Source organism: Hirundo rustica, chromosome 4 (assembly GCF_015227805.2).
Source record: "Hirundo rustica isolate bHirRus1 chromosome 4, bHirRus1.pri.v3, whole genome shotgun sequence".
Taxonomy (NCBI): domain Eukaryota; kingdom Metazoa; phylum Chordata; class Aves; order Passeriformes; family Hirundinidae; genus Hirundo; species Hirundo rustica.
This window is the reverse complement of record NC_053453.1, coordinates 67103737-67129323: the sequence shown is the minus strand read 5'-3', so window position 1 is coordinate 67129323 and position 25587 is coordinate 67103737. Positions and strand designations below refer to the sequence as shown.

The following is a 25587-nucleotide window of genomic DNA, read 5'->3' as shown; positions in this document are numbered from 1 at the left end:
CAGTTTTTTTTCACCTCTTGTTTATTTTCCTCTTCCTTTTTTGCACAATGTATCTTAATCTTGCTCTATGGATGTAGCACGAGAGTTATGTGTGCAGAAAGCATCTGAAACCACTTTGTTTCTAGTTTTCTTTCATCCGTTTGGTATTATAAATAACCAAAGAGGATATTGCTTAATCCATAAAACAAAGTGACATCATAATTTATTAATACAGAAGACACAGTTCATTGCTGTTAAACGCCATAAAGAGCTGGAAATAGAGTAGTTTCTCAGAAGACACTGCCAGTGTTTCAGAGGAAATATTTCCTCCATGCTATATCAGCATGTGTAAGGTGCTCTCTGAGTACCTCACCATTTTGGCTAATCCCAGCTGAGCTGTTCTGCCGCATCCAAAGGCAATTTTGGAAGGGATTTCTCCAGTCTCTGACATCTTCTTTCCACCTGCCCCACTCCTTCTAGCACTTTGCTCCTGCTGTCTGCTTCTATGGGAAAGGAAAAAAAAAACCCAGACAGCCCCGTGGTGGGGACAGAGCTGGCTGGACCATTTAAGGTTCTCTCACTGGTGTCTGTGGGGCAGCAGCACAAGCCCACATGTCCTCAGGGTGTCCCTGTGCCAGCAGGGACACGGAGCTGCACGCATGGAGGAGCGATGCCGTACATCAGGCTGCACACGCTCGGCCCCGGGCCAGCAAAGCATTTAAGCACCTGTTTACCCCTAAGCTTTTGAGTAGTTCCTCTGGCCTGAGCTAAACTTCCCACAGCCTCCCCGTTTCCCATGGTCTTCCCGTGCAGGATTTGTGCACCGTGGCCTGGCTGAACTCAGGGCTGCCGGCACAGCCCTGGCACAGGACCACTCAGCACCCACCTCTTCTTGCTGCCTCCTCTTCAGAGAGCCAGAATTCAGCCCCTGCAGACCCCAGTCCTGCTGGCACCTGCATGGGTGAGCCCCTCCAGTGTCTGAGAGGCTCTGCCAGGGCTCCCAGCGCTGGATCCAGCCACAGACCAGATTTTGAGTATTTCAGGAGAAATTCTACCGCTTCTGTTGCTGTGCTGTCTCCAAGCACCCGCCTGAGCCCACAAATGGACCAAGTGCAGTGACCACATGTCCACAATGAGACATCCCTTTCTCTTTTAGGTAACATAAACAATCTTCCCGGTATGGATAACTTGCAGCCCTGGAAACACGCTCAGCAGAGGTTTGCTCCACGCTCTACCACTGGCTGCCCAGAAGCACCAGTCCTCACTGCCGGTCCCTGTCTGCTTCATCACAAAACGTGCCTAGTTGTGCTTTGGCAACTTTTGGGAAGAGGCAGGATCCCTTCTGGCCGCCCAGGACGTTAACCTGTATTTTCACCTGGATTCACTTCGTACTTTCCCAGCGCTCAGCCGGCTCGCTCCCAGCGGGCCGCACCGATTTAAAGCGGCTCAGCGGCTGTGCGGACCGGGCGCGGCGCTGCCCGAGTGCCCGCGGCCACGCTCCGCCTGCCGGCCGCGCCCAGGGGAGCCGCGGGGCCAGGAGCTCCTACCTGCCCGCTCCCTCCCGGCTCCCTGGCGAGGCAGCTTTCCCTGCCGGAATTCCTGCTCCGCTGTCGTGTCCCCCAGCCCCCAGGGCGCGGTGGCTCACACCTGCGGGGCCGTGTGAGCGCACACGCCCGGCCCCCTGCGCGCTCGGCCGGCGCCTGCACGTTGGCAGTTCGCGTCCCCCCTCGCGTCCCCCCGCTTCTCCGGGCTATATGTGGCATTTCGAAGCTCTGACAATCCGCTTCCAAATGTTTTCCATATTTGTTCAGCCTCCTCGGTTCAAATACCAGGAACAGCTCGGCCGGCACAAAGCGGAGCTTTGGGGGGCAGAAAACTCACACCCCCGTCGGCGTGCGCGCACAGACACGCACGTGAACGCCCAGAGCCCGCCGGCATGGGAAAGGAGGAGAAGAAAACCCGGCAGAGCGCGTCCCCGAATACCCAGAGCCAGACGGGGAAGGCGCCCGGAGGGGAGAAAAGCACCGGCTCGACGCAGGAGTCCGCGATGAAGAAGAAGAGGAAGCAGAAGAAAGCCAAGGGGGATCCCAAAAGCGGCCAGGAGGAGGAATCCCACACTTGTTGTGGCTGCCGTTTCCCGCTGCTGTTAGCGTTGCTGCAGCTGGCGTTAGGCACCTCTGTGACAGTGCTGGGCTTCCTTATGGCAGGCATCAGTTCCTCTCTGCTAGTCAGAGACACTCCATATTGGGCTGGGATAATTGTAAGCATAAAGTCTGTTTCTCCATAAAGTGCCTTTGCCAGCATTAATGCAAGCTGCATGACGCTCCACTTTAGACTAACCAACTGCATGCACAACACCATTTGAGTTATGCTAACTATAAATATTCCTGGGATTAAGTGTCTGACTATACTTTCCCAAGGAAAACTGCTCCTGCAGAGTAACACAGCCTTTTGTATTCTTCCCTGCAATACCCAACAGACCGGAAATAAAATACAGGGTTGCTGTTCACTGGATCTACGTATTAGCTTGTGCTTTGCAGTGAACTCCTGCCCGGTGATGCTGAAAAAAGAGTGTTAATTTCTTAAGCTGCCTAGCCTCTTTGCCCACCAAACCATCAGGTTTTGGAAGTGAGAGCATGACTCTGTAACTCGCAACTTTTAGCCGGGCGAGGAGAGCGATGCCTGTCCCCGAAGCTCCCTCGCTGTGCTGTGCTGGAGAACCGCTGGAATTTAACCCTCTTCCCGCTGCTGCTCCTGACTGCACGTGGCCGTGGGGAAGGGGATGGCACTGGTGGATGTGGCAGGGACATGGAGCCCTTCCCAGGGCCTGCTGGTGGCTCCTGCCAAGTCACTTTGGAGTGACACGCCAGCCTTGCCACGTGGGCTGGGGGGACTGGGCAGAGGGCAGCGTCCTGCTGGGTGCAAGCCAGAGGCATCCCTGCTGGGGAAGCCTGGGTTGTTCCCCAGCAGCAGCCACCCCTGCAGAGCTGGGGATGGGGTGTGTGGTGCCATCCGTGGTGTGACTCTGCTGGCTGTGGGCTTGGGGACGTGAGTTTTGCCTGTGGAGGGACAGGGTCAGTGATCATGAGCCTGGGATAGGCCATGGATACAACTGAGCATGCAGGTTTCTTCCCCAGGCAACAGGTTTCAGGAAAATATGTCCTGCAAATATGCCCTGATGTGTAAGCACAGTTCTGGGCGTTGTCAGACCGTAAGAACACCCAGCAAATAAATTCGTGTTTAGGTGCTTGGAGAAAAGCGCTGAACAGCTATGGGAGCATCTTCTGTGAATGTAATTGATTGTTAGAAGATTATCTGAGCATCTGAACTGATTGGGGTTTGCTGTGTTAATCCTGCTGGGCATCCCTTCGGAGGGTGGAAGGAGCAGGGCCTGAGCTCCCAGAGGAAGAGCTCCTCTGACTCATCTCTGCGTGTTTCTCTTCTGACTGAAGTGGTGCCCAAGAGTTTAGTGGTGTTTTGTGGAGCAAGAGCCTGCCCTTCCTTGGAAGAGGAATTTCCTCCTGGGAAGTTTTGGCTGTTATAAACCAGGGGGGAATACAGATGATAAAACAGTAATATGTGGCATGTTCAATCCTCCTGTTGAGGATTTTGGAGGTCTTGATTATGTCTTTTCCAGACAGCTCTGTTGCTATCACAGGTTTGAAATAGCTTTTGCACTAGAAAAAACAGGGGAGAGAGTGAGCTGGACTGAACTAATGTACAGCCAGGGATATGAGAAAAGCCACGAAGCAGCCCCTGGCCCATGTGAATGTCATCAGTGCCCAAGCAGCATTCATCTGAGACATCCACAAATGGCTGGCCTCTCTTGGGGGGCCCTGAAACCCCACCAAAGTCGCTGCTTTCTGAAAACAGAGCTCTAACCCCTGTTGTTTTTAGCAGCAGCTGCCAGCAGTAGTGACATTTAGATGCCCACATGAGGCAAAGCTCAGGCACTTTCAGAGCTCCCCCCTTGAAAATCAGGAATAATTCTCCATGTGTGTTCCTGAGCTGGACTGGGAGCAAGACTCGGCTCTCAGCTGTGGTTGGTTGGTGGTCGTGTTTTGCACTCTTCAGCCAGGGTAACCCCTGGGGAAACCTTTCCTGGGACTGTGGCAGTGTTGGTTGGTGGTCGTGTTTTGCACTCTCCAGCCAGGGTAACCCCTGGGGAAAGCTCTCCTGGGGCTGTGGCAGTGTTGGTTGGTGGTCGTGTTTTGCACTCTCCAGCCAGGGTAATCCCTGGGGAAAGCTCTCCTGGGGCTGTGGCAGTGTTGGTTGGTGTTGCAGGGTGCTCTGGCTGTCGGGAGGAGCAGTGCAGACTGTGGGTGCCCCGTGGGGAAGGGTGACTGCACCTACGCTCTGAGTCACACGGTGACTCTCACCTGGGGACTCTGGTGAGATGTTGAGTCACCAGCACCACTCGAGCGTGGTTTGATCCCTCCCTGGCTCAAAATGGCTCTTGGTGCCCCTCTGTTTACCCTCAGCTTGATGACAGGGACTCTCTGCTGGGCAAACACACTGCTCCCCTGTACCCTCAGCCCAAAGCAGAAGGGAAAGAGGGATCTGGCACCAGGTCAGAGGGAAGTCAAAAGGAAACTGGTTCTAGGAAGGAGAGGATGAGGCGATGAGGCGGCCCCAAACCTTCCAGAGGCAGAGCCTGTGTGGTACACTGGCTGTGGTACCACAGGAGCAGTGCAGAGCACATCTGAGGGGCAAAATGCAGGAGGTGCCACATGGTGCTGCACTTACTTTGTTCCTGCGCTGTGGAGTCCCCATGGAGGGACTTGGTGCCCATTGGGATGTCAGGTGGAGATGGCCAGGAGCTGCTGAGCTGGAAATTCCAGGTGTGTAGTGACAGGTTGCTGCTGGTGAGCTGTGGTGGGGACTGAGCTGAGGACTGGCCTCTGGAGAGATGTGGAAAACTGGTCCATGAAGGAGAACCCTTGTTAGGACCTGCTTGTGGCTGCATGTCCTGTGGGCTGGTTTTTAGGCTGCAAGGAAGGTGTTAGATAGGAGATGCATGACCCACGTGCTGCTTGAGAACATGGCAGAAAGTCACTTCCCAAACCTCATACATTCACACAGAAATGAGCAACAGGACAGAAAGATGTGGTGTAAAATACCAGAGCATATTTGTTTTAGTAGCATCCCACTCGAGTGCTCATTTTAAAGGACTTTATTAGTATTCTGAATCAAGAACTTAAAAGAGACCTTTTTTAGCAACATTAGATATAATGGGTGAAGCTCATTCCTGGTGTTACTCCTTTGGAATTGCACCAGGCTGGATTTGACCCCACGGCTGTTAATGCAGGATGACAGAAAAATGAAGGAAAATTGCTAGTGTGTTAAATAGACCCGATTGATTGAAAACTGGTTTGGTTTTTTTTTCTTCTTTATTAGTGGCAAAATGTAGACACCGTTCCTTGCTGAAAATCAAGTGCCTCAGTGCATTACCATGAATGGAAGGGAACTGTTTTTAGAGGAGCAGCCAGCGGAAAATGCTAGCGAGGAAAACCAGGCAATGCAGTCTGAATTAAATGGGCTCAAAACCTGACTGTGTAGGTTTGTGAGGCTGGAGCAGGCCTGGGATTGGGTTCACCATCCTGGGGAATAAATGTGGCCAGTGATTCCATGCCAGGGAGTGGAAGAGGGCTCCAAGCCTGCAGGGCTCCCTCCCCAGGCCCTTCCCTGCTGAGCCCCTGCAGAGGAAACGATGCAACTTGCATTGTACCAAGAGCATTTCACCGGGGAAACCAGTTAAAGCCCAGTTAAAGCCCAGTTAAAACCAAAGTGCATTTAGCCCAAAACGTGTGGGCATGGGTCAGAAACCAAAGGAAAATTTTATGACGGAAACCACGGAGCCTACGGGATTTACCACTTCTGCTTCGGCTTCAGCAACGTATTCCCCGCAAAAAGCCACTCCCCCATTGCAAAGGACAGGCAGATAAACGCAGTTCAAGCAGTGAGGGTAGCATTTGTTTCACCTGCCTGGAGCCAGTTACAGTGAGGGTGCCCAGGTCTGAAGCAGTTGCCCGTGAGACCTGTCCTGAGCTCCCCAAACTGCAGGTGGGACCCTCTGGCAGTCTCTTCCTTCTTGCTGCTTTGCAGGAGCATGGACAAGCTCTTCACAAACCCACCCATGAGTGCAGGGCTTTATTTTTTCCTTTCCACCGGCTCGGTGCATAGCTTTAGGCAAGTTACTTAACCTTGCAAAGACTTTGTTATTTCCCCTGCAAAGTGGGGTTAATAGTGGCCATCCGTCACCCCTTGCTTTGAGATGCTGGGATGAAAAGTGTCGCAGAGACAGTAGATATTAATGGTATCCTTTTCATTCTTTTTCATTAGCTTGCGGCCTTTTGACATCCAGAAGAAGTAACGATGTATTTCTCCTTGAAAAACCTACTTTAGATTATTTCCACCGCGATCAAAAGTGGAGAGTATCAGAGTTTTCACTCCAAGCTCCCTTTTCAGCCCTGTTTTGCAGACTCAGGAAGTTAAGAAAGTTACAGAAGTGCTCATCAGAAATGATTATCCAAGGTGTTTATTATTTCTGTCAGGAAGTTATTTTGAATGTGTATGTATAGATGCTCATCAAATTAGGACTTTTTAAAAACATTTACAAAAATCTGATTCACGAGCAGCTCAAGGCAGCAACTGTGGCTCCAGCCATCACTGATTTTATTGCAGAAAGCATCCCAGAAGCTCTGCCATGGGCTGAGCCCCCAGCCTAGAATCTCTGACACTTCTCCCTGCTCTGGCCCTTCTCCATCTCTCCAGGTGTTTCCCCAGGCCAGAGGGTCCCTGAGATTTACTCAAGGGGTGGCTCATGGCTTTTTGGCATCAGCGCTCAAGCATTGGCTTCTCTGCCCTGGTGGAGGTGAGCCTGACGTGGGGCTGTGCGGTGCAAAAGGCGGGCAGACTTTTACCTGAAAAAGCAGCTTAATTGACCTTCATTTACCTGGAGTCAGAAATCTTTATGTCTCTATAACTTTTGCTTGTTTTTAGGGAAACCGTGTTCGATTTCTAACAGAAGGTGACTTAAAACCTGATGCCAACGAAGTAGCCATCAAAAAGTCATGCAGGCATCCATGTTTTTTTGGTACAGGCTAGCTTCAGTTAGCCATGGGCAAACACAAAAGGTTTGAGGGAGGACTGCCTTCAAGAAGAGGCCAGTGCTTGTTTAGAGCAGCGTGTAGCACCAGAGCAGGACTCTTCAGAGCCCTCTGCCATTAAATCTCATCCTCTTCCAAGAGTAACTATGCATTGACTAACTGAAATTCACACTTTCGTTTTGCTCAGGTGTAGAGTGGAAAACTTTGATGGGGAGAAATGTTCAAACATTCTGAAGGAATGGTTTGAGAAGGTAACTGCACGCCTGAGGTGTGTCTGATACCTGGACAGGGGCTGGTCTAATCCTGGACCCCTCTGTGGCTTAGCCCACAGTTTAACTGCAGAATTCCTGGCTGGAATTTGTGGAAAAAGCCTCGGTAAAATTTGGAGAGGGATATCAAACAGGTTTCCTCAGCCCAGGTAGCCTCATGACCATGGAGACGGCGCTTTCATAGCCACAGACACGCCCCACACCACGAGTGGTGTTCACGAGTACTCTCAGCCATGCTGCACTTCTCAGGCTGAAAATCACTGCTGGCTCTGTGAAGTCTTCATTTTGTTTTATGTTTTTGATCCCTGAGGCGTTTGTTCAGCCAGGACTATATTTCTGGTTTAACAACAGCAATGGACTGCTGCTGCAGCTCCTGGCTGTGTAAGCGATTGTAGCCTTTGCTGGAGGAATTAAATCTTACCTCAGCACCAGTGATGAGCAACTGACCTAAACAGCAATTAGGGGAAAAGTAGAATTTTATTTGATTGTGGATGCTCTTGCAGGGTTTTGATGACTTTACAGGATTTAAGAGAAAGTTGTGGGTCTGCCAGGGGGTGTTACGGCGTGGCTTGAAGGGACCTGTAGTAAAGACATCATTATTTTATTCTGTAAGTGGGGCAGGGATGGGCAGTTATTGTGGGGTTTATGGCTGTTAAAAGAATGACTTCCTAGATGATGATGGCCTTATGCCTGCAACCAGAATATACATGTTTATCATTATTAGTATAATTATTATTATTATTATTATTATAGCTATTATCTCTGGAAGTAACTTATATGCAACTAAGCTTCCTTAAATTTAACAAGAAGTCTACAAGGGGTAAAAAAAAGTAAAAAATAGGGCTCAGTACCTCTGTGTTGCAGACTGGCTTCTTTCACATGTGACTGTGAGACCCAGGCTGACCTGAGGCTGATGAAAGCTGGCGGTGAAAGCTGCCTGCAGCGCCCACTTTCATCCCAGCTTCCTCAAACCTCATAAAGCAAATGAACTTCAGTGCCTGTAGAGGTGTCTGGCACCAAAGGTGATCCAGGTTTATAAAGGGAAAACCAACAGGGACAGGTTCTTTCCTGCATCAAAACCTGTGTCCAGTGAGAGTGTTAGATTTGGTGCATAAAGTGGCTTCTCCAAAGGTGTGGATGGGAGCTGAGCCTTGCCATATGTGATAAAGTGGGAGAACCATCAGCCAAGTACCACCTGTGAGGGAGAGCCAGAAACTCCAGAGACGCCTGGAAGAGATAATTCCTTACCTGTATCTCTAAAAACAGAAAGATCCCCAGTGTCTCCAAGTGAGCAATCACGGAATAACTTGTCCATAATGGAAATGTCTTCCTAATGCTATTAACAGCAATTTTCCAAATTTGTAAACTAAAAATGTAAACCCAAAGTTTGGGTTTACATTCTTATTAAATAGGAAGAGTCCTCCTGTGGGTTTCAGCAGTTCTGTATTTGGCATTGCAAGGTGCACCTGGGAGAGGTTTTGTCCTGCAGTGTGTTTGCTTTCTGCCCCTAAAAATTATGGCAGGAGGTTCTTGCTAACAAAGCTCCCATATAAAGAGCTATACTGTGTTTTTGTGAGTGTTTGCAGCATTTGCTTTGCGATGTGGCACAGACCCAAGATGCTCCTTAGAGCCAGGTTTTTGTCTCCTGCCTTCGTTTCTTGGTGGATGGTCCCAACCCTCCTGCTTTACCAGTCAAGGTTTTCAGGATGCTCTGGGTAGGAGGTAGTTCTCTGGAGAAAAAAAACCTATTCTGCATTTGGGCTAAAATTGTAGCAATAACAAAAGGAAAACCAGTTTCACAAGCAGTACAAGTGAGAGATGGAGACAGATTAGAGCAATCTGTGGTTTTGAAATCTGTCGGAATAAAGAAAACCACATGAATATGTCAGCGTGCAAAGATAACGAGTGCAAACCACAGCGGAAATTTGTGCCCTACGTGTTCGTATTCCCCCTAATTACACACAACCTTCCTCATCCCTTGTGCTGCTCGTACACCTTGTGCTGAATCCTTGCAGGAGCAGGTGGGATAGCATGACAGCAGGGTCCTGTCCCCTTTGGGCTGAGAGCGAGCTGGAAAATTTCTCCTCCTATTTTGATTGTGGCTTAAAAAAACCAATAATTGCCAAGCCACTTTTCAGCCCTGAGGTGTTCCTGCCCAATGGGAGGAACGTCTACTGCTTCCCCCAAAAAAGAAATGTTATTAAAAATTCTGTACAGCCTAAATATTTAAGTTCTTCAGCCAGTGTTAGTAAATAGCTGTTCTCCCGGGTTGTGAACTGGGGGGATTTCACAGGGTCTGCCTTAAGCAATGCCTTTACCTTTCCTAAATACTTCTGTTTCACATTTGGGTCTTTTTCTAGGCAGCGCTTTCCAAAATTAAATTCTTCCCTTGGATAACCTTTCACGTCACTACCTATTCAGCAAGGGGTGTGTTAGTCCATATGGAAATTTCGAAGTAGGATCTTGAAATAAACTCGAGTGGAAATATGCACAGAAATGCAAATTGCTGGATTTCTGGATAGCGGTGGACCAGAGCTGATCTAATTAAGTGCCGTCCTGCAGGTCTCAGAGAATCGGTTTTATTTGCGTCACAAATGCACATCGATTGGTGGCAAGCACGTGCTGAAGTGGGTCCAATTGTGCTTTTTGTTGTGTGCTCAGTCGATAAGGCTCGGGAAATTCTTGGCTCACACTGGGATGTGGCAGTGGCTGCTGCTGCACCAGGATGCAGCATTACCTAATGCCGCTTTAGCAATCAGCATCAACAGCACCTGTAACGTGCCTGCAGCTGTTATAGTTACTTAGAGGCCCCTAAAAAATACTTACCAGCGGATTTTTATATTCTGTTACACTTCACAGGTGTAATTCAAGGCTGATCTATTAATAATGTATAAAACAGCAGCATAGAGCTCTTTCCTACATAAACGTTCCACGCTTTGGTTTCCTCCAAGGAGTGAATTTACCTTTAAAGAGCTGAAATGTTAAACATATGTGGGTCATAATTCTCAGCCACGATATTTTTTACTGCCACTTAGAAAAACACACATCTCTGGTTTAAAAAAAAAAAAAAAGAAAAAAAGTCTCTGTATTGTTATAAGAGAAATACTCAAGCTTTCCAAAATATCCTGGCCAAGACTTGCCGGAATCCTGACCCAGTGTAATACCTCTCTACAAATGTGCCTCTTCAAGTGTCCCTGAGTATATTATTTAAATCCCAGGGGACCTTTAAAAAGTTTGTGCAGGAATGGAGCTCCTTTTAGCTGATAGCCCTTTCTATGGGAAGCTTTCTGAAGGAGGAGGTCTCATCCTGCCACGTGTGAAGCCAGCAGGAGTTTTGCAAAAGTTGTCCGAGGCAATTGATGGCAGAGAGAAAATTCCAGCCTTGGTCTCTGCCCTTGGAAATGAATGCAGCTCTGTCAGCCTTCTGTGGTTAAATGGAAGGGGAAGGAGGCAGTGGGAACAGTCCCATGATGTCTCATGGCAGTCACCTGGAGGCAAATCTGGCTCTGAGTCCATGCAAGTGTAAATGCCCACTAGTGTAGCTGAAGCAAAGCAAATTGGATTCCTTGCTCATCAGCAAGATCCTTCTTCGCCAGATCCAGAAAACACGTAGGTCCAGCTTTGATGTGAGGAGCCCCTATGATTTGTCATGAATTTTGGGGATTTGAGAATAAGCATTATTTTAAACACACATTAAGTGTATTTAAGGGTTGTGGGTTTTTTTTCCTTTGGTTCTTGCTGCAGGTTTTCTCCTTCAGCCATTACTGGCACTGGGGTAGTTTATCATTTGGATATTATCAGCAATAGGATCTCTTAAGATTTAAGTTTTATGGGCATGTTGTTAATTGAATTAAAAGTGCAAGGGACCAAGGACATAGGTGATTAATCCTGAGAAATAAAACATGGTTGAGTCACACAGAAACACTACAGGGTAAAAAAAACCCCAGGACTGAAGGACCTTTGACAAGAAAGGTTGTTTTTTTTCCCCAGACAACCCTGTCAGCTACGGCTGTCAACAATAAAAAGAAAGAAACAAATAAATTGGAGGCCGTGTGTAAGTCACAGGACCAGAATATAAATACACATGACATGGAAAGGAGTAAATAATACTGACGCATTCTTTAGAAACGTTCTCGGGCAATACTTCCTATTCATGTCCTGCTGAAATGACATCAAATAAAACTTCATGGGGAAAAGTGTTACTAATCCCCCAGGTTCTTGAGGGACTTGGCTCTGTGTGTGTTGGGAGGCACTTCTCCTCTGCAGGGCTGCTGTCTTGGGCCAGCAATGCAGATGCAAAATGTTTGATACTTTCTGCAACAGATCGTAAAAGGAACTTGTTTATCCATTACTGTCCAAAAGGACAGTTGGGCATTTCTCACTGCAGGTCAAGCTCCCTCTGGAGCTGGAAATCTGGATGTGAGCAGCACTTCCAGGGCATGCAGGTGGGGATGGGGCTGTGATGGAGCCCCACACTCCTGCAGGCATCTCTGTGGCGTAGCCACACCTTGGCAAAGCTCACACATGGCTCTGGCCAAAGGGGGCATGACCCACTGCTCTGGGAAAGCAGAAAACCTCAAATTAATGGAAACTCCTCCAAACTTCAGAAGTAAAATGTAGGAGGCAAAAAAAATATATAGAATCTCTGCTGTAGTCACCGAGAATTTAATAGCTGTCATTTATAACCAAGATGCTCCTAGCAGGGAGGAGAAGTCTTGCTCCTGGTTCTGCGTGTAGAGATGACCTCTGAAAGGACAGTGCCTGATCCCATCCAAAGTCCCCACTAAGGCTGATCACACCTAAAATGGCTTTTAAAGGTGTCATTTGAAGGGTCATTTATAAACACCTGCATGCCATTGACTCACCTGTTTTTCCAAGGCAGCTCAGACGTGCACAGATTCCTCCAAGCACAGCTCCAGCTGCCAACAGCCTCTCTCATGCCCAGATCCAGCTCCACAGATCCAGATCCACCCTCACCTGGTGCCTGGGTACCCAGCTCCTCCATCCAGGGGATGAGCTGCCAAAAAGCAGCAGCCTGCTGCTCCTAAGTCCTCCTGGGAGGTTTGCTCACTGGTCCTCCAAAAAGTGGGAGAGAAGGGCACCTGACTGGAGTGTTTAGCACAGTGTGGGGATACACTGTTTTCTAAGCACAAAAAAAGCAGTTCACATTTATTGGGCTAGTTCCTCAGAGGAGGATCTTCCCTTCTTACCTGCAAAATGCCAACCTGGGTGTATCTGCTGCTGCAGATACATCCAGAATTACTAATGAAGATGGCTGAATGAATAAACAAGTGTGCAAACACTTTTCCATTACTTTTAACCTTCAGCAATTACTGCCACAGGGCTAAAACACAGTTTCAGATTGCATGGGGGATGGACATCTTCTTTAGTAAGGTGTCCACTCCAGAAGAGGGTAAAAACCTCTGCAATAAACTCTGCTGCTTCTTACCATGGTTTAATGAATTAAAACTTGCACGGGTGACATAAAAACCCTGTCAGCACCCAGATCTACAATAGGATGGTGCTCTTTGGGCTTGTAAGCCCAACTTCAGAAGCCTTCTGCTCTTTTTTGATGGTTTTATGGGCAAAAACTCAACGCACATCCTGTGGGCTGTTGCTGTGCTGTGTCTTTGATGACTTTGTTTCCACACTGCTTCTTGAGTTATGGGCCTGCAAACACAGAAAGGTGTCCTGGCTTTGGGGAGGAAAAAAAAATAAATTGTGTTTTGTAGGGGTTTTTTGGTTTTTTTAAACCTTGACACATTTTTCATCTCTTCCCTTGCAGGTCTGTGTGGTGGCCTTAGTGGGATTTGTTATGCTTTGTATTTCGTACCAACCCGATGAGAAGACCTGTGTGCAGTTCACAGTGAAGGTACCTTAACATTTTTTAAACTTTTTCTGTTTTTTTTTTTTTTTTTGCTTCTCATGTCATTAAATATAAATCAGAGGAGTTGATACAGGGGATATTTTTAAGGCCACAGGAAGAGAAGTGAAAAGACACCTGAAATGCAGGAATGGTTTTCTGTTACTTTCCAGGCAGCCAAAGAAGAAACTGTATCCCATAGAGGGGAAACTCTGCCAACATTTCAAATCAGAACGAGATGCCATTTTATTTACCATGTTTTAGGAACACAGACAAAGCTGGAATAATTTGGGAAGTGTTTAAGTAGATTAAGTGGAGATAGTGAAGAGGGTAAGAAGTAGGGTGGCATAAAATGAGTCCACTTAAACCAAGTTTTAATATTTAATGGGAAAGTACTCAGCACGGGGTCATGCATTCTCCCACAAAGCAAATTCCCACCTGAGCATCGCAGGAACTGCACCATACCCCACCTTCGCCTCCAAAACTTCTTTGCTGACACTGGGGAGCAGCTAGAAGAGCAAGGCTGAGAACGCCTGTTTTTAACACCGTTTTCCCTGGGCTATTTTCCCTTATTATTGTAATTTTCAGGGCTCTTAATATTTTGCAGACACATAATAACCGAGAAAAATACCGACGCAAGCAGCACAAAATAACAGTGATTATTAACTGGAAAAAGGCAGAGGGAAACAAAATGCAAGGAGCAGCTTTTCAAACCATCCATCCTCCCTTAGAAATTAGACCCCGGTGTGCCTTTTGTGTCTTTCTCGAGCTTCTCCCGTACTTAAAGAAAGAAAGAAAGGGGGAAGAACAATTGTGCCTGCCCCGTGGCTGCCTCTGCATTGTCCGCCGTCACCTTTCCATCCCCAAGGAAGGTTGCTGGGCTGGGCGGGGGCTGCCACGCCAGGCTTTTTACTGCCTGCCCAGCGGCATTAAATTGAATTTGGCATCCAGGCAGGAAGGGAGTCATCCCTCGTGTCGGGAACGGCATGCCGGGCTGGGCAGCTCAGAAGTGTCTGCCAGCCACCCTGACGGTAAGGAAGGTGAGCCCCGGCTCCCCGGAGGAGACCGGACGTTTTGGGCTTGCTCCCGAGGGGATGCGAAGTGGGTCATTCCTCGTCACCTGGCTTAAATCAGAGCTTAAATCTCCCTGCTTCTGTCAATAGCCCGTGGACTGCTGCTTACTCAAGGTACCGTCCTGCCCCAAATCCCCCTTCCGTGCATTTCCTATCGCAGCACGCCACGGAACTCCAGCACTCCCCGGCTCTTCACCTCTCCTGTCCCACGTCCCTGCGGGGAGCTGTTATCCCACGGTTTGGGATAACAGGAGCAATGGCTTCTGTCTGAAGGGCACACGCGTATTTTAACAAAGTGGGAGCTAAAACTCTCCTCCAGGGCTTTGATCACACAGGACTCAGCTACATCTCCAGTATCACTTCTCAAATCTTTGAATTTCAGTTAAAGGCTGTCTCTGAACTGAAAATGAGCCTTAGCTATGACAAGGCTGAGGATGCAAGATCGCAGTCATGGGACAGATTGTTCGGAGGGTTGTTCTTTTCTCCTTGAGGGCCCTGATGCTTCATCAAGCACTGCAGGTGGGTTCAGCCCAATCTGCTCCGACTGTCCTTACAGGGTCTGGCCCAGGTCCTGCCCCCACACTGGTGGCTGGTTCCCATCAGCCAGGCATCATCCTACAGGAAGATCTTGGCTGAGCTTCTCTGGAGTGCATTAAGCACCCCGAGTTCCCTTGCACAGCCCAAGGATCACTGTGAGAGGAGGACCACACGCACACCCCGAGGCCTGGGGGATTTGGGGCAGCTCCCAAGGTGACCCTCTGACCGCTGTGAGCGATTCCCTCAGGGTGGAAAACAGGAGGAGACCTGTGCAGTCCTCTCTGCCTTCCTCCCTCTCGGCACCTGCTTCTTTCATTTCACACTTGCACGAGCCCTGGATCCTGTTAAAGAGGGAGGTGTGAGAGCTGCTTTCGGCAGAAGTGCCTTCCCGAGACTGCTGTGGGTGCCCACAGCACGCCATGTGTCCCTGAGAAAGGGAGGCCACCCAAAGGGAGGGCGACTGTGCCCTTCAGGGGGGACAGCAACAGCCAGTGCCACACAGGAAAATTTGAGCCATCCTGTGGCCTTCCTGGGCTCTGTGGTGACATTTGGCAGATCACTCCCTGTGGTCCCCCCCAGGGCTCCCTCCCTCTGGGGCAGTGGCACCCTCTGCTCCCGCACGCCCAGCCCACCCCGTGACACGCCACGGGTCCTGGTCCCTGCAGGGCTCCTGCCTGAGCCACCACCGCCCTCAGAAAGGGCCTCCTGACCCACCTCTGCAAACCCCTCTGCTCTTGACTCTGATAACTATGAGGAGCCTTTTCCATAAGGAACTTAATCCTTCTTCCTGTTATTTATTTCAATTTAGTCACCGAGGAAAACTATTGCCAGTAAATATTGCTAAAAAGTCTCTTCCTCGTATGAGGAAGGCGAAGGAGGATGAGCTGCCATTCTCTGACCTCACTGTACACTGTCTTTCCCCACTTCCCTTTTCTCCTTCTATTTAAGCAGCAATTGCAGTGCCTATCTCTCTGAAGCTGTAAAAAAACAGTTTTCCAGTGGCAAGTCCTGGCTCCTGGGCAGAGCCCACCACGCAGTTGTATTTGTGATGCTGAAGTTGCCTCCAGGTCTGGCATGTGATTAATCTGCTGATGGAATCTCAGCACTCACTGTCTTGTGCTCGCTCAGAGGCAGTGCTTGCATTCGGCTCACCTTTGATATTTGGAAATGTGTTCATTTTCAGCAGCTCTCAGAGAGATTCCTCTGCAAATATCTTGTGAGAATAATAAGCTTTTTGGAGATTGCCCCGTGTCCCCCATGCCTCTCCCTTCACTTTCAAGGATTATCATAAGAGCTACCTGTGTATTCGGATTCTGAGATTTCCTTCCCTTTAGGAACACATCAGACAAATTCTCCCTTACTGTACCTGGAGCACGGATTAGGCTGTTGTGTCCTGACTTTGGATAGAAGCTGGCAGCTAAATAAAACACCTGCCAAGGGAGAATCAGGTCCATGGTGTATTCTTGGCTTAATATCTCATCTGTTAGGGAGGCCTGGTTCTGTCTTCTGCTGGGCTGAATCCGGGGACTTCCAGCGGCCCTTCTATATCACAGAACAACAAACATTTTTGTCCACTTTTGGTTTTCCCCATCGAACACATTTGCACCATCTTTGAAAACAATGAATTACCACATCTTGGTGTGGAGGGGCTCCATCAGTCAGCAGCACTCCATCTTCTGTATGCTTCATGTGAGGAGGTGGCCCCATTTTCCAGCTTCACCTCTCCCACCGGACCCTTCCCTTGAAAGCTGCGGGGGCAAAGTAATTGAGTTTAATATGAGCCACCCTCATTTTTTGAAGCTGCCCTTGGTTTAAGGCCACAGGGGAAGTCATTAAATTTAATAGCAGCCAAGTCTTGGAAACTAAGATCTTTCAGTAAGAATTTGGTGATACGAAGGGGAAAATGTACATAGTGCTTCAGGACCTGCAATAATCCCAAATGTTTGGTTTTTTTTTTTTTTCAAGCTGGCAACCAAACAGAAGATTGATTCACGCTGTAGATATAAGACAAATACACCAGGAGTGTGAATTTTATCAAGACATGTATACTTGGAGTTTCAAGGTCATAAAAAAATGCTTTTATATTGATATTTTGCTTGCAGTATTGAGGTTAAGAGAGAGAAAGAGAGAGAGAAGCTGCTGTTTAAAATAACAGATTCCCAACCATGCCATGTGTCTGACAGATAAGACGCCAAGGAAAATAAATGTTTTTACAGTGCTGAACAGAACCAAAGAACGCAATTTTGGCTAAACACAGAACACGATTTTAATGTACATTCACACGTATTCTGTATGCAGTGCAGCAACTGCCAGTTCCAGCTACTGAAAGCAAAGGGAAGTCCATATGTGCTGGTATCCAAAGCTCTCAGGTGAATCCCAGAGTGTCAAAGGCTCTGACTCGCTGCCAGTTTCCGTGTGTTTGTGGGGGTGGACTCTGCAGAGCTACCCTTGATAAAAGCCATGCTATTTTTAAGCTGCCACTGTTGTGAGGAGCAGTGGAGCTGACGAGCAGACCCTTGTCCTTCTCACGCTGTAGCACTGGGAAAAGAAAGGTGCTTGCTGCCCTTCCATGCCTGTGAAAGACTACCCCATATTTATGGAACAGGTTTTGGAAGCAGACTGAGCACAGCACACGCTTTTTTTGTGGAGATCTACATTCCCATTCCACAGTAGGACCTCGGAAACAAACAGGCAGGCTGCATCCACTGGGCCACAAGCAGGAGATCAGCCACCCCACTGCCTGATTTGCAAGTATAAATCAGATTTATTTGGACATGCAAACTGAGAAAAACACATGAGCAAAGTCTCAAAACAGAGACTACAGCTCAGCAGAGCGTGGGGTAAGATGGCAGCCCAAGGCTCAGTCTGCTCAGCTCTGCTTCCAGGCACTAATTTGTCTCAGCCGATGACCTTGAGTCCCATCAATGCAGGTACAATTGGAGAGGAAAATGCTCCCTCCCTCTCTATAAAGCTTCCTGATGTATAGACACTCCAGTTCCTTGGTGCTCTCCCCAGGCCTCGAAATTGCAAGGCAATGCTCTATATAAAACACGTGAGGCGAGTTCTTTAGGCGACCTGCTGAACTTCTCACCATAATGAGCCTTGCAGTTGTTGAAGCACCCAGTCTCCAGCCAGTACACTGCGGGTGTGCGCCCCCTGCAAAGTACATGTGCTGCATTCCTTGTGTGTTCCTCAGCCTCCACGAAGCTGGAGAATGGGTTCTTATCCCTTCTGTTTTTCCTTCCTTTCAGCTGCTGTATTTTCTCCTGAGTGCCCTGGCTCTGGTTGCCTGTGTTTTGGCAGTGGCTTTTGCCGCTCACCACTACTTGCAGCTGACCAAGTTCACCTGCGACACCATCCGGGAGTCCTGCCAGTGCAAGCTGGACCCTGCAGACCCCCTGGGCCGGACCTTCGTGTACCGGGACGCGGCCGACTGTGGCCGCCTCAGCAGCGTGCTCAGCCTGTACCTCCTTCTGCAGATGGCTCTGAACCTGGCGGCGGCCCTGGTGTGCCTCCTGACGTGCTTCGTGGTGTGGAAGCACCGATACCAGGTCTTCTACGTGGGCGTCCGCTTCCAGCCTCTCACGGCCGCCGAAGGCCACGGGCAGCAAGTGTAGGGCGTGGGCTGGCAGGGGGCTGTGGGCAGAGACGGGGACGGCCGCCGCAGGCACCGCGGGGGAGGTGTTTTGAGGAGGGAAAAACGCTGACGCGGCTTTAACGAAGATATTTGTCGGTCATTTTCGGAGCGTTTTGTACGGCTGCTCTTGAGAGAAGGCCTCTTGTGAGGTTAGCTAGAGGTCACGGAGTCCTAAAGATGCGGCCGTACGAATGCTCCCCAAAGAGGAGCTTTAATAGCCATAGATGAACGCACTGAGAGCTCATCTGCAGGGCTGCAGCCATTACAAAATAGGGTCCATTTCCCTCTTGCCTTCAGAGAAGCTATGCCGATTTCTGCCAGATAAGGATCTGACCCAAACTGCTTGATTATATCAGTGGGAACATGCTTCGGGAATTTATCGTATCTTGGTGCTCTGGGTGTAATCCACGCTAACCTGATGGGAATTTAACATTCAGGAAAGTAATGAGGGAGGTCAAGACCTCTTCCAGTGCAGGTTGAGACCGACACCAAAGTGAATATATTGATGGCTGCCATATAAAATATACATATAACTTTCCAGAGTGATCAATGATATAGGCTACCTAACCCAATTACTAATAAACAGTAAATATGAGTGAGCTCACTGAAGGTTCTTTGGTGGGCCCTGCTTGAGACCCCAGGCAGATTTCTGATGTTTGGGAGAAAATATCAGTTCAGGGAACCTTGAGTTGCACTCCCAAAGTAGAGGGACCCTAAATCAGTAGTCATGTTGAAAACTATGCCCATATTGCTCTAATTGCAGCCTGACAAACCCGGATTTTAGCCAGTTCCACCAATTATACTCCAAGCACAAAAGGCCAAGTGCATTTTTGGTGTAACTCCTCTGAAGACAATCAGCCTCACACACCAGCAGTGGAGTTGGGCCAACAGCCCTGAAAGATATATCCCTGCAACAATGAATGTTTTTAAAATGGGGTGGAGGGAGGGAAGCAAGAAGAGACTGCCAGACTCCCAAAGACATCTTTGATAATGATGAGGGCAACAGAATAATGATTTCTTAATGAGGATGGAAAAACAAAGCGTATTCAAGCAGTGCTTTTTCACCCTCAAAGTGCAGCTCTAGAAGTGCTTTACATCTTATTAGCCTTATACCGAGGCAACTACATGGGTTTGTCCCTTGAGCTGCCACTTCCACTTGCACAGCATGGACATCTAAATTTAGGAGCAGCTCCTAATTGGCAGCATTTGGCACTGCCTCCCAATCTGTATCTGTGCAAGAGAAGGCCAGCTGGTGCTCACACCCTGCCATGACGAGGGATTTCCCGATCCCAGCCAGAACAAGGATGTCTCTGAGGTGGGGTGGAGCAATCACATGCCAGAAAAATTGTGCCATAATCATTAGCTAAGAGGAAGCAAATGAAATTTATATAAGGCTTCAAAGAAAAGAAAACCAAAAAAACCCAAAAAAAACCCCAAAAAACAAAACCCAGCCACCTTTCTGCAGCAAAAATAGTCATCAGAAAGTCAACAACCCAGACTGGCAAAACCCTAGTTGTCTAAGGAGCTCTAATCCTACAAAAAACCCCCTGTCCTCCATATGGTGATCACACACCATCCAGGACCTAGACCATCCAGCCTCCAGGGTCAGAAGATCACGGCACAGTGAGGTCTCCTGTGGCCCACCTAGAACACTGCTGGGTGTAGGGGCTGTAGTTTTAGTCATGGAAAGTGCCTCTGGAGTAGACATAGCATCACCAAGGTGCTCTCTGCCAAGCCACAAAGCGAGGAGCTGCAGAGCATGAGGGGTTTTGAGGTCTGCTTCCAAATGACCTTTTCTATTGCACCTAAAAGTAACAACCGCTCATGAGCCCGGCTGCAGGGCACATTTGCAAGGGTGCCTGTGTCACTGCCCCTCCGAAGACCTCAGTCTGCCTCCCAGGCACTGCTGGGGCAGGCTGAGACAGGAGCTTGGTGGGATGGAGGGCTGGTGATGTCAGACTCGTCCTTGGGGCATCCATGCAGATCTGGCAGGAACCAGCCCATCTCCCACGGGGGAATGCGCTGCCAGCAGTGCTCACAGGCCTGTGCCAGGGCTGTCCTGCCTGGAGATGGGTGCACGGCGTGCCTCTCGCCTTGTGCTGTGCTCAGGTTTGTCCCCCATCCCACACACGCCTCTGTGGAAGCTCAGGGCAGAGGACGTTCCTCCCTCCTACCTGCACGGCCCTCGGGGCACCTGCCCCTCCCTCCAGCCAAAAATGGGGGATCATCTCTCCGCACAGAAGGTAACAAGAAGCAGGAAAGGGATCAAAGGGAGTCTGAATGACGGCTGAGTTTGGGGTCTCCTCCCACCCTCACCGCTGCACCCCTGGCTGGCACAACAAGAGGAAGGCTCCGCTGGCAGAGCAGGGTGTGCTTCCCTCTCCCACCCATCCCAAACGTCCCTGTTGTTCTGGGAATAGCTTGGTGTGCAGCACTCCAGCCCTGGCCCAGCGGCACTTCCACCAGAGCCCCGCTTTGTCTGCGTAATCCTCTGACCTCTGCCTCACCCACACGTTTTCACTCCCTGTCTCCCATGGCCTCCCAGGTGCCGGGCTCCCAGAAGTGTGGGATGGGGCTGCGCAGGCGGTGCCTGGCCTCTGCCTGCTCAGCCCTGGGCTGAGATTTGCTGGGGCTGCTCTGGAGCTCGGCAGACGCAGCGGGGATGATCACAGAGCTGCCTTCGGCGTGTCGGCAGCGAGGAGAAGGGAGGTCTGGATAACAGAGCCCGCTCCGCTTAACGAGCCGTGCGCCTCCGTATCAGCTCACCCTCCACTTCCAGACACAAATTCGGCTTGCTAATCAGCACGATGCAGCTTAACCCTCTGCTCTGGAAGAAAGCAATATTCATCATGTATTCTGTTGGTGGTTTATATACTTAATGAATAAATATGGGGCATTTTGATCTATTTCCTTTTCATGTACCTCGGCAGCATAAAACAAGAACGGGAGAGATGGAGAAACAGGCACAGAAGGTTTAGGAAGTAGTTTCCCCCCGGGTATGGTTTTACAACGTGTATTTTGCCTGGATTAAGAATTTTGGAAAGTATTAATTAAAGGATTTTCACCTAGCACGGCATATCCAGACACCTCCCAGCTTTTTCCCAGTGTCAGAGTCCACACGGATTGCACCAGGAGAAAGACTGGGACCAAAAAGCTTGGAAAGGGCAGAGGTGTTGAAGAAGAAAACGATTTTTTATAAGCCTGGGAAATTTATCTCTTTGGTGAATTCCGCAGAAAAGGGTAGGATTAAGCCTCTATGGACACACAGAATTTGCGAAGGGCTCGATGTAATTTACTCTCACAAACCCAGGTGTGATTCTCATTTGCAACCTGGCCACTTTACACTGTTTTCCCAGTGTAAAGGGGTTGTAAAGATGGCATCAATCATCTTTACACCTACTTTATGGCCATTTTACACAGCTAAAAGGGCCCTTTGTGTAAATGAGAACTCAAGCCCTAGAGAATATAATAGAGAGGAGATCCTTTCTATAGACTGCGCTAGACCTTCTAATAGGGTCTATTACTGGGATATAACTCTCCTCTGGATTTTATGGCTTGGCTTAGAGATCATCAGTCTCGATTAAATTCAGTTCTGCAGAACTTTTCCAAAGGCCATAACCCTCTGGTGTCATGCCTGCTCCTCCACCCCGAACGCACACAGAGTGATGGTGTTGCATGGATAACTGCTTGGCTTTTTAAAAGGAGAAGCAGCAAGCTACCACTTTCCTCCGGCTCCGAGGCGTTTTCGTGTCGTGCTATGCAAATACCAAAGCAGCAATAACGGCAGCGAAAAGGGAACCGAGACGCGGGAGCCGAAATGTCACCTCCTCAGCCCCGGCAGGGTTTGTGCCCCTCTCCCTCCCCTGCGAGGCCAGGGGCTGGTGGGCCAAGGGGAAGCTCCGCCAGGCGCTGGCCCCACGCTGGGGCCGCCACCAGCCTTCAATGTGACCGTGGCCATCTGCGCCTCGCTGGCCTGGCCGCTCTGCGTGGGCACTGCTTGGAGCTTTGCCCAAAAAACAACTCCGCGCAAGAACGCCGGGAGCTGCAATCGACTCGCAGGACTAATTTTTTTCTAATTTTTTTTTCCCCCCCGCTCCTTCTTTCACGCTCCCAGCCACTGCAATATTTGCTCTGGGGCCCTTTCGAAAGAGAAAGCACGCTGCTAGCGTGTGAGAGAAGCCGCAGCTCAGGTCCTCTATATTTAGAAAGCCAGGATGTCATACCTCGCCTTGAAATTTTCATAGTCCCCTGCACCCCACCCACCCACACACGTACACACGCTTGCGTCTGGAAAATGTTTTTCGGTCTTAGCAAAGGGTGTTGGCTTAGGGGGATTCGAGGGAGGCGCAGAGGAACAACAGCAGCTCAGTCCCGAGCGCGAAGCTGGAGGCCTCCTTAAGGCAGCGGGCACGGCAGGCATCGGGCACCCACCGCTCCCGTGGCTGCAGCCAGGATCTCTGCTCCTGCCTGCTCCGTAACACAAACCCCAGGGCAGGGCCGAGCTGTTCCCAGGCACAGGGAAGCCCTGTCCCGTGTCACGTCGGGCAGCGCTGGAGCCCCAGCCAGCGGCGTCTTGGCCAGTTCCTTTCTGAGTGGCCACGCACAGACTGCAGCGCCCCGTGGCAAGGGCTCCAAGAAGGTGAATTTTGGGGGTAGCTCATCTCAGGTCCCTGCAGTTCCTCTTCCTCAAGGATTTTTTTTGCTTTCTGCTAAATAGCTGCCTCTAGCAATCACTACTCAGTAGCATTTATCCTCTGCTAAATTGCCTCTGCAGCCACATATCATAAACAGTGATTGCATCTACAAAGACTGGGGTACATTTTTCTTTGTCTTTTGGTTTTGGTACCTGGTCTCCATGCCTTTGTCCAAACAAATGGTTGAAAGCCTCATCTAAACTTCAGTCTTGTTGTGGGGGAGCTGGTGAGTTCTTTTCCCTTTCTTTTTAAAGAAGATACGGGCAACAGCTGTTTAATTTGTTACCTCAGTACTCCACAAAGCCATCTTTACATCGGAGTAAAGATGTAGCACCCCTAAGACTTACAGTGACTGGCTTCAGAGTGGAGCTGAGGCCACCCAAAATCACCAGCGACCCCCTGCCTCACTCCAGTATCCCTGCCTGGCACAGACATCTGAGAGTGAGCCACCAAATGTGAGCAGCAGCCCGCTCTGAGAGGAGAGAATGACCTGCAGAGGGTGATTGGAGTTCCTGCCTCTCCTTCAGCCAGATGGATTATGACTGATGAGTGCTGGGCTGACCTCAAGCTACAGGAGATATAGAGAGTGACACCGATTAAGGCAGCCCTCAGCTTTAGGAGCCCTGATTGTGCTGGAAATGAGATATTTGAGCGAGGTAGGGTTTTAACCCTGCTTCACTCTCATAGCTGTGTAAGGAGAGCTATTTTTAATTAGCCCAAAGCTAACTGAAGAGGGATTTCTCCTCACCTGAATGTAGGATTTCTCTTTCACTGAACCTATGGTGGGAGGAATCCTTTCCCTGATCTGTCCTCCATGAGTCTGGCTGGGAGCATCGCTGCTGGAGCCAGAGCTGCACGTACACAGAGTTGTGTGGAAGCCACCCTCATATATTTTTTGGGACATTTTCTTCCTGTTCCACAGCTGCCAGAGCAGACACGGGGAGGGCAGGGGAAGCTGGTGTCCCAGATCCATAATGTGCCCGAGTCAACCAAGCCCTGCAGCGATCCCCATTTATAGTGACACTACTGGCCACCAGGGATTTGGTGGGATGGTTTAGGGAACAATCACACTGAAAAGGGAAGAAAATAGACATTTACACTTTCCCTTCCACCTTGCGAATCCAGACAGGAGGGCAGCACGCACATGAAGGGACCCAAGAGGAAATACAAAATCCTCCCATCCCGTTTTGCTGCCCAAACCTGCCAACGCGCTGAGAAACAGTGAAAACGTGCAGAAAATAAACCCCCAGAAATCAGGCACTTCGGGTTTTCAAGATCCAAAGCGTTGTTAGGTTAGGAATGTGAAAATTAGTGTGTTTTTATGGCTTGTCCAATTCTTCCAGACTGCCCTGGGTGGGGACACAGGCAGCCAGGCTTCTTTGCTGTCACCAAAGGAAGGAAATTTTGTAACCTGACTGGGAGAGGGGAGGGATGGGAAAAGGCAGTTAATGGGATGCATACTCATATATCTATATAAATATTCTGGTAAGACTACTTTTTGCATAGATTCAGTTGTGTTTGGTTGTTTTTTTTTCTTGTGTACAAAAGGCAATTGTAGGACCTCAGCTAGCAAAATTCTGTGCTTCTGAATTGTCAGGAGCTGCGTCTCCACTTTATTTCTAATAGAATTTTTCTCATTCACCCCACCCAGGTTTCAGTGCTTCTCTTGCTTCTCCATTTTCCAGTGAGGCAGGACTTTCCTGGCACATCCTCCCCTGACCCCACAAAAGGCACCAGGTCCGTGGGCTCCGTGTGAGCTGCCCCTGCTTACCCGAGCCAGATTTGCAAACTGGCTCCTGAGACTTCTCCTGAGTTCTCCAGCCACTGATTATGCTGTTGCTTACAGCATATTATCAAAAAATGACAGAGATCCAGTGCCTGAAAATCCCACAGGATAATTGCCTGCTAACAGACAACAAGGGCATTTCATTAGCCCGGGAGGCAGGAGTGGTTACTGCGTGGTGGGAACAGCAGACCCTGGTCTTAACGCCACCAAATTACACCTGAAAGGGAAAATTCAGGACCTGCAGACAACAACCAGGGACCCCTCTGTGCTCAGGTGTTGCACTGGGCAAGAGAGGCTTGCAGGGCATGCAGGATCACGGGCTGTGAAGGCTCATCCTCATCCCTGAGGGAAGCTGACCCCATTTGAAAGGTTCACTCCAGCTGGGGCTCAGTGCCAGACTTGCTCCTCTCCTCATCTCCAGACAGCTTTGGGGCCACAGATCCTCATCCCTGGAGGGAAAAAGCAGGCAGAGGAGGAGAGGAACAAAGATTTGTTTGATTTGTCTTTGTCTGAGCATGGCACATCTTACTGTAAGGCTTTCCCCACTGACAGGAACACGTTGATTGGGGCTATGGAGTTTGATGGGGTTTTTCTTTCAGTGGCTCTATGGGGATCTGATTCAAGGCACTGAAATGGACGA

At 49.4% G+C, this 25587-nt stretch overlaps 1 protein-coding gene across 1 annotated transcript; it reads left to right on the top strand.

The window, feature by feature from the left end:
- Positions 1-1767: 1767 nt before the first annotated feature.
- SSPN (sarcospan) lies at positions 1768-24807 on the top strand. Its single transcript, XM_040062553.2, has 3 exons — positions 1768-2239; positions 13143-13229; positions 18082-24807. The coding sequence occupies exons 1-3, from the start codon at positions 1916-1918 to the stop codon at positions 18445-18447; spliced, it is 777 nt and encodes a 258-aa protein (XP_039918487.1). The 5' UTR covers positions 1768-1915; the 3' UTR covers positions 18448-24807.
- The last annotated feature ends 780 nt before the right edge of the window (positions 24808-25587 follow it).

Excerpts from the sequence above, each read along its gene's own strand:
- SSPN (XM_040062553.2), top strand. The coding sequence starts at position 1,916 with ATGGGAAAGGAGGAGAAGAAAACCCGGCAGAGCGCGTCCCCGAATACC. Across the intron at positions 2,240-13,142 it reads CATATTGGGCTGGGATAATT|GTCTGTGTGGTGGCCTTAGT; the intron begins GTAAGCATAAAG and ends CTTCCCTTGCAG. Across the intron at positions 13,230-18,081 it reads GTGTGCAGTTCACAGTGAAG|CTGCTGTATTTTCTCCTGAG; the intron begins GTACCTTAACAT and ends CCTTCCTTTCAG.